General features: G+C 44.5%; 1 protein-coding gene across 1 annotated transcript in view; it reads left to right on the top strand.

Moving 5' to 3' along the window:
- The window catches only part of UBAC1 (UBA domain containing 1), a 105542-nt gene that overhangs the window by 912 nt on the left and 95608 nt on the right, over positions 1 to 9022 (top strand). The window contains exon 2 of the mRNA XM_015405490.1: positions 8520 to 8640. Coding sequence (XP_015260976.1) covers positions 8520 to 8640 — 121 coding nt within the window. The remainder of the gene's footprint in view (positions 1 to 8519; positions 8641 to 9022) is intronic.

Raw genomic sequence — 9022 nt, 5'->3', positions numbered from 1 at the left:
CCCCCAATCATTTAGTGGCTTGTGAGTCAGATGATTCATTCGGTGGTCTCCATCTAGCGGGTCTGATACTCTCCTTTAACAGACAGGACCCTGGCCCTCTGTACCTTGGATGTTTTTGCACCATGGTGGCACCTAGAAGTCCCAGAGATGCAGTTCTTTATAGTGGAAGCTGTGGACGTGGAGGTGATCCCTCCTTTCACACTGCATTTTGGAATATTCTGCGTAGAGATTGTGAGGATCAGTGCTTTTGTTACACGTTTCCGTGTCATGGTAATAACCATGGTGTTCTGGATTTTTAAAAAATAGTAAAAAATTGTGGACAGGAATATGATCTGTGTTTTGAGAGTGATTTTTCAGGAACTACACAAAACAAGTACATACTAGTACCATAAAACTGGTAGGCATCCAAGCATATTGCCATGGGCTGGCACCATGATGCACTCTTTTTTTGGTGGTACACTGCATTAATGCCATCTGTGATTTTATGGTCTATACTGGAATGTTCCATGTGGAAATCATGAAAGTCCAGAGGGCTCTGCACCTTGAATCCACGTTTTTGCACTATTGTAATGCTGCAGAACAGAGAATCCATGTGTTTTGTGATGTGATGTGTGAATTTAGTTAATCTTGTGGAGTGCATGTAAAAATCCTAAGAATCGATGACAACGCGTGTTTTCAAATTTAGTTTTTGTGCCATGCCATGAAAGTTCATGAATTTTGTTAGTCTTTAAGGTGTTATTGGATTTTTTTCTACTGTTACAGGCAGACTAACATGGCTACCCACCTTGATCTGTTTTCTTAGGCAATTAATTAGCTAGTAAGCAGGCTGCTGGAATAAAGTTTGGGTCTACTTAATTTTGAGTTTTATTTAGCCTATGCAGTCATTCAGTTTCAAATCTCTGTGCTTGGGATCAGGACTACCCGCTGATGAAGTCAGCTGTTGTTTGCAAAAGGTCACTCCAGGAAAACACAAAAATAAACTTGCCCTGGCATCATGGACGTGGATAGAATGCTTACGTTTGTAGGGAGTAGTTGTGGCGCATGAGTAGGCAGCATGTCCAACAGGACAGACTCTTTGGAGACAGATGGGACATGCTGGTACCTACTCGCAGAAATGTCATAAAAATATATTTGAAGAATAGAGAGGTAGGTATCTTCTCTTTTAAGAACAGCCTGAACTGCTGCTTGCATAACCCAGTAATGTTGCAAATAGAAGCTTCTCACTGAATTCCTTTACATTAAATTCAGACAGCCCATCTCATTCTATAAAGAGTCTCTGATTTGAAAGCTGAAAGGGAGGCCATGAGAGGATCTAAGATGGCAAACAGGCTCAGAACATGTTTTTAAAAATAGAACATAAAACAGTATTCTAGACCAGGCATGTCCAACTTCGAACAGGTAGTGATCTATTTTTTCCAGCCAAAAGTGCCGGTGATCTACCACCATGAAAATAAAGTTTCAAATTAGATTTTAACCCACTAAAGTTGGGTTCCCCCCCCCCCCATTTATAATGCACCTTCTGTCATTTACTGGTAAGCAAAATAAGCAAAAACAAAACAGAGAGACGAAGATCCAGAAAGAACTAACATTTTTTATTTTTTATTGAGTTATTACTTTATTTAACTGTCTCAATAACTTTCTTTAACTTTTATTCAGAGTTATTTGTGTTAAATGTAGGTCAAGTATTGATCCAGGCTGATCTTGCGCAATCTTTAAAACTTCGCTCTTGCTCATTAGTGAGACCATTAGTGAGATCCAAGTGGGGCTGGTGATCTACCTCTGACTCCTCCGCGATCTACTGGTAGATTGCGATCTACCGGTTGGACATACCTGTTCTAGACCAATCAACTCTCTTTAATGGGCATATTTATAATATATGCATATGAGATGAAAATCACAGGCATCAGACCCTTCTGCCTTATGGTGGCCAACTCTTAATATTAGGTTTGAGTCTTATCTGCTGTGTATCTGGGGGATATATGTATGTGTATCTATGATTTTATCCTCAGGGTGGGAGGAGGAGTGTGAGGTGACACGGCTTCACTTGCTGCCATAACCCCTTGTAGTGAAGACAAGTGGCTGCCTGTAACCTTGAGCTGTCAGAAAATTATCAAGCTTCCATTGCAGATTGGGGGTTTGAAACTAGTTTGCTGAGACCCTGGTCAAACACCCTAACTACTAAACTGCAGACATCCCCTCCTCTCCCCATTTGTAGATTAGCACCCATTAAGAATCATTTACCCAGACACAAAAGAGTTTTATTTTCTGTGTTAATATGATATTCTTCTTCTCCTTCAGTGGGGGAGGTCGTCCAAAGTGGTCACACCTCCCTTCGCACCAGGCAGAGCTATGCAAATCTGTGTAGACTGTACCGGCTCAGAGTAAGGCTGACCCACTAGTTTTGATAGCTCTTCTGCCTGAGGTTCAAGGCATTGGGACTGGACAACGGCAGAAACATCTATAGTGGTACAAGCACCTTCAGTGCTGGGAAACCATTGTGGCAGGCCTCTCCCACCTGAGGTTTCATGCATAGGACTGGCACGGGCTCCTCTCAGTGCTGGCAGACCTGAGCCTTTAGGTCATTCTCCAGCTGGCCCTCAACTGAGCTGAAAACACCCAGCAGAGATAGGGTTTCTTCAAACGGTGCTGGACTTGTGGCAGAAAAATTGTCCCCTCCGACGGACACTCTCTTTGTCTCCTGTGCCTCAGGGAATCGCACCGTGTTGACGCTTGCTCCCACTGTTCCAAGTTCTCCAAACAGACCAGGAAGAATCGGGCAGCAAGACTCCATGTGTAGCTGTCTCCAGTGGAATCTTTGTCACAAAACACGCCTGGACACACTTCGATGTCGACGCCCGCATTGGAATTGGCGGCCGCTTTGTCTTCGACATTGGCCCTGGTTGATGCCAAAAAATTGGTGCCCAAGCACCCGATTCAGGCACAACAGTCTGAAGCCCATAACCCTTCCAAGATCCGGAAGACGGGCAAGGACATTCGACAGCAAGCATAAGAAGCACAAGAAAGGCTCTCTCGATAAAGCATTGAGTCCTCACCGAACTGAGACTGACGCTCAGTCCAGAGCTGCTTTGCTTGCCTCATTGAGTCGAGGGCAATCACAAGGGTGCACTTTGTTCACCTTCGTTTCGCTCCAACCAATCCATCGACTCCGATCCGGAGCTGGATTTGACTCAGATACCACGATCTCCCATTATTATTAATTTTTTAACGTTTTATTTGTTGGTTTTTTTGTACATCTTAAGCTCTCAAATATACATACACCTTCGAGTCATTTATACATTTTCTAACCATATATACATTCCCACCCATCTCTTTTCAAAAAGTTCATCATATTTCCCTTGTAAAATTAGGTTTAGCTTGTCTACTTCTGCTACTTCCATCAATTTTTTTACCACTTCCTCTTGTTTTGGGGTGACATCTTGCTTCCAATATTTTGCCCACAAAATCCTTGCTGCGGTTATTGTATATAATATCACATATTTATCGTTATAGTTTATACCTTCCGGAAGTAGGTTAAGTAAAAATATCTCTGGCACTAGATCCAGTCTCACTTTACATATTTCTTGTATCATTTTCTGTATACATATCCAAAATTTTTGCATTTTTGGACACTGCCACCACATATGGTAAAAGGTTCCAACACTTGTTTTACATTTCCAGCAGGTGTTGGGATAGTTAGCTATTCTTTCTGGCGGCCAGTACCATCTATGATACATTTTGAACACGTTTTCTTTGAAGCTAGCTGCCCTCATAACCTTAATTAGCTTCCACATCTTTAACCATTTGTCTGTTTGTATTTCGTAACCTATATCTCATGTCCATGCAGCAATGTTTTTCTCTCCTTCTTTTGTATATTCTTCTAGTAAGATTCTATATACCTTTTGAACCATTTTATCATTGGAGGACAACCAAATCTTATCTAACTCTGTCTTATCTACGTAGAATCCTGTTTTCGAGTCTTTTTGGTATGTTGATTTTAATTGTGCCCATTCCCACCAGGAAAGTTTTAAATTGCATTGTGTTCGTAATTCTATTTCTGATTTTAGCTTATTTGTAGAGTCTAACAGTTTATCGTATGTTTCTCTGTTGTATTTGTGTAACAACGTTGGCATTATAAAAGCTTCGAGGGGTGAGACCCATTTAGGGGTCTTTACATAAAATTTTCCCTTTATATCTTGCCATACATTTAATAGAGCTGCTCGTATTGTATGATTTTTAAAATGTTGATGCGATAGATCTTTACCATACCAAATGTAAGCATGCCATCCCATGGGTAGTTCGTGTCCTTCTAGTTTTAAGCACCTTTCATCTTGAAGGTTGATCCACTCTTTTATCCATCCCATGCTGGCTGCTTGATAGTATAATTTCCAGTTCGGTAATCCAAGGCCTCCTTTTTCCTTTCTATCCTGTAGTGTCTTTAAGTTTATTCTTGCTTTTTTTGCATTCCATATGAATTTTTTAGTAAGTTTGTCAAGCTCTACAAAGTACTTTGACTGTTTTACTACTGGTATGTTCTGCGCAAGAAATAGAAATCTAGGTAAAATATTCATTTTTATCGCGGCTATTCTTCCTGTCAGGGATATATGTAGATCTTTCCATTTTGTTAGATCTTTCTTTATCTCTTCAAGCAGCTTGGTATAATTATCTTCAATTAAGGTGCTGCTCCGATTTGATATTACAATACCTAGATATTTAACTTTTTTTGCTATGTCCATCTCCATCAGGTTTTTTATTTCTTGTTTGACGCCTGCGTCGCAGTTTTTTACCAACAATTTCGTTTTAGTGGTATTTATCTTCAGACCTGCTACTGCTCCATACTCTCTTATTACCTCCATTAGTTCTTTGATCGAGTTTTTAGGTTCTTCTGTAATAAATACCAGGTCATCCGCAAAAGCTCTCAACTTGTATTCCTCTCCTTTGATTTTTAATCCCTGTAACGATCTCCCATTATTGAGAGCCTTCATCGGGAATGAGGGACCCATCCCATTGTCCCCTTACCACCCTTCGGGCCCGATGATCAAGATCAGTCTCTGACATCGTTCCAGCCCCCATAATGAGATCAATGCCAATGGCAATATTTGTACGGGGCTTATCCCCTCCCGGGATCAATGCTATGGCTTCCCCCACATCCCCGTTGAGTGGGATCGCCAATCTGCATCCTCACGGATTTCCCGAGACCCTTCCTTGGCATCGAAATTTGTTAAACCACTGCAATCGGGATTGCTAAAGGTTCCAGCCTCCAGTCGTCAGCACTGAAACAGTTCCCGGAACCGACGGAGCTACTGTCTTTGACACCAATCCTCCAGATGTTGTTTTCTGACATGGATGGTGACTTTGGACCTCAAAGATGCTTACTTTCACGTCTCCATCCTATCTACCGCATCTTCCTCCATTTTGCGGTAGGCAACAGACATTTCCAATACAAAGCCCTCCCGTTTGGACTGTCCACGGCCCCTCGGGTCTTCACGAAAATCATGGTAGTCATAGTGGCACACCTCCGCCTCAAGGGTGTCCAGGTTTTTCCTTACATCGACTGGCTACTAGTGGCAGACTCAGAAGCATCCCTGCTCACCCATGTCGAACTAACCTTGACTGTCCTAAAATCCTTGGGAATCAAGGTGAACTTACAAAAGTCTATGCTCCTCCCTGCCACGAGAGTGCAGTTTATAGGAGCTATTCTGGACTCTGTCATCTGCAAAGCCTTCCTCCCTCCGCAGATAGTGGAAGACATTGTTGATCTGGTGAATCGTTTACGTGATATGGGAACGGCCACTGTAAAGCAAGTCCAGCAGCTGCTGGGTTTGATGGCAGCTACCTCCAATGTCATTGTCTGTGCCAGACTATGCATGCAACCATTGCAGCTGTGGTTTGTCAGGAGGTTCTGCCCACAGTGTCATCCCCAATCCCTCCATCTAGTCATCACACTGCCTGTCCTGCACTCCCTACTCTGGTGGACGGACCCTGCAAATCTCCTAGTGGGAGCTCCGTGAAAGCGAAAGCAACCAAGTGCATACATGAAGGAAGAAAAAAAATATTGTCAGCTTGCTGACACCACCCAAGACTACGCTCACGTTAACCACAGACGCGTCCCTTTTGGGATGGGGTGCACATCTCAAAGGACTTTGTGTCGGGGCTCATTGGGAATCCCAAGTAGCCCACCATCACATCAATTTCCTAGAACTGTTGGCAGTGCAGTATGCACTCAGGTCCTTTTGACACCTTGTGGCTTGGCAGGTATTCACTGTCCTCACGGACAACACCATGGCCCTCTGCTATATCAACAGACAGGGAGGCACAGTATCCAGGGGACTATGTCATCTAGCCCTGGAAATATGGGAAGACTGTCTGTCGTGGGGCACGTCCCTGGAAGCCGCCCATCTCCCGGAGACTCTGAACGTCCAAGCGGACTTCCAGAGCAGGGGCGGTGCGTCGGAGCACGAATGGGAGATCAACTGGCAATACCTCCAGTCGATCTTTCACCTATGGGGCCATCCGGAGATGGATGTGTTTGCTACACACCACAACAGGAAATGTTGTCTGTTCTGTTCAAGAGTGGGGATGAATCCCCTGTCTCTAAGCGACTTTCTCCTTTTCCCGTAGTCACGCATGTACATGTTCCTATTCCCTCCTATTCCACTAATCTCCAGAGTATTAGTCAAAAAAATACAGGAGAAACCTCGTTGCCTCTTAGTGACTCCATGGTGGCCCCGGCAACATTGGTTCCCCATTCTGCTCCATCTCTCCAAGGGCTCCTTCATACATTTTCCTCCAGTCGCGGATGTCCTCCTTGCAGGGAAGGGGCAGATTCTGCATCACAATGTGCAGCTTCTCAAGCTCATGGCTTGGAGTATCCTGAAGTTCAAGGACAGTATAGACCATGTCATACTGAACTGTCGTAAGCTGTCCACTCGAGCTTCCTATGAAGGGTTAGGGTTATCTGGCAAGATAACTCATCTGGCAAGATGAGTAGAACTTGCAGCAAAAAAGGAACAAAATGAGAAGGGGAATGGATCGTGAGTCGGCCAGTGACACACATGGAGTGATTCCAAACTGATCAGGGATGGAACCAACAAGGTGGGTAGAGGCAAAGAGAGAGAGAGCTCAGGGAGGGCTCCCCTCAAATAGCCAAATTGTGACCTGAGGCAATAGCCAGGTGGTCACTGGTTCTCAGGAACTGTAGACAAAAAGAATAATATTTCAGGAGGGGTAAGACAAAGGAAACAACCATTGGACAATTTAGGGGTGATGGGTGGCAGGGAGTGACACCTCTTGGGGAATGTGTGAGACAAGGGAAGGGGGAAGGAGGGTGATGGTCCAGTGTTTCACTTTAACGATCCAATGCTTGCCAGAGGCATTATCTGTACTGGTGGCAGGAAGGCTTAATCACTTCTTTTGTTTCTAGCTAGGCAACAGTTTTTGTTTGAGGATGACTCAGGAGGGGGAGAGAAATGTGCTGCGTGATGGAGAAGAGATTCCTTCATGGCTTCTGTGCAGGAACATTTGTCCTCTGCCAGAACACGGCTTCTCTCTCTGGTCTGCTGCTGCATCTGTGTTCATGGAGGCCAGGGGTTGTTGGTCTGCATCACAGTGCTTGTGTAGATGCAGAGCTGTAGAGGCAAACATCTTCTGTAGTCCTGGGTCCAGATCTGGGTTGACATACTTTTTGACACTGGGCACTTCACTTAAGACCACAACTCTTTCCATTGCCCTGGCACACACTCTTCACAGTCCAGCAAGGCAGTGATAGTAAAAGAGTCTTTAGTAGTGCCATCTGAAATGGCTTCATGTCGACACCTTGTGTATATTATGAAAAATTTCCTTCTGTCTTGGATAGCAAAAATGTAGATACTGCGTTGTCAGCTTAGCTGTTTAGTTGCTCTGTCTGATTGACAACATCTTTCATTTGTTCCTTCTCTTCTTCAGAGAGGGTTTGATTTCCTCAAAGCCAGTTGCCTTCTTTTCCTGCCTAAGGGCCTTTCTGAATATGTATTTTCTCAGAGGGATGGCCCTGTTTCAGGTGTAGAGGCTTGTTCTGAAGTTCTGTGCTTCCCAGACACACATGATCCCAGTTCAGATGAGGACCACACCAGATACAATTTGTCCTCCTCTGGGACTGTAATTAATCTGTGCAGCCTCAAACAGTGAATGGTGCCCCTCCCAGGGCTCTTTCAGATGTTGTGGGGAGGGCTAAGCACTCTTTTTCCACATGCTGCAGTTTGGATCTGAATCCAGTTGTGTGTGCCTGGGCCACATGGAACTTCAGAATACACCTTTACACCCAATCTAGGAACATCCCTGGGAAAAGCTTTCCAGGTTTCACAGGATTCAGCTGTCTCTGTTCTGTCATGTGACCTTAGTGATCCCCTTATGTCTGCTGCTAATTGCTCCAGCTAAGTAGAAGCTATTCTGTCTGGTCCACAGCCTTGGCAACATGACTAGAAGACTCAAATGTTTCCTGTCCTCTGCTGTTCAGTAACTGAGGTTGTTGTTTTCTCCCCTAGTGTGTGCCTGGGAGTTTGGAGGATCCCAAAATTGTAACACGTCATAAATTGATCCATGCTGCTTCAGAGAAGGTGCTGAGTGACACAAAAACCATCTCGGAGGAAAACGTTAAAGACAGAGGTATGGTAGTTAGCAGCCAGTAATCCAAGAAATGTGAGAATACATTTAAGTGATCAGGCAGGCCAAGTTATAAGTGTTGGAGGGCTGTTGGAAGTCCTGCAAGAAGTACAGGCTATGGAATTTTGTTAAGCACCAGAAGGCACGGAAGGACTTTGCTAGAATGTTGGGCCACGTGCTGTAGGCATGCCTTGTGCCATCACTTGGCCCTTGCATCGTGTCTCTGCAGTGCTACAGGCTGGATAGCCCAGCTGGGGTCTGGACAATCGTACCCAGTACTCTTCTAAGGCACCTCCCTCCTCTCATTCCATTGCTGCTCTTGGGGGGGAAAGGGGACCTACGGCAGCAGCATGAAGGGTGAATCAGAGGTTTACAGTAGGAGGGT

The sequence above is a fragment of the Gekko japonicus genome, unplaced genomic scaffold (genome assembly GCF_001447785.1).
Source record: "Gekko japonicus isolate JY-2015 unplaced genomic scaffold, Gekko_japonicus_V1.1 scaffold1059, whole genome shotgun sequence".
In the NCBI taxonomy this organism is placed as follows: domain Eukaryota; kingdom Metazoa; phylum Chordata; class Lepidosauria; order Squamata; family Gekkonidae; genus Gekko; species Gekko japonicus.
Note: the sequence above shows the minus strand (reverse complement) of the source record. Positions and strands in the feature narration are given on the sequence as shown.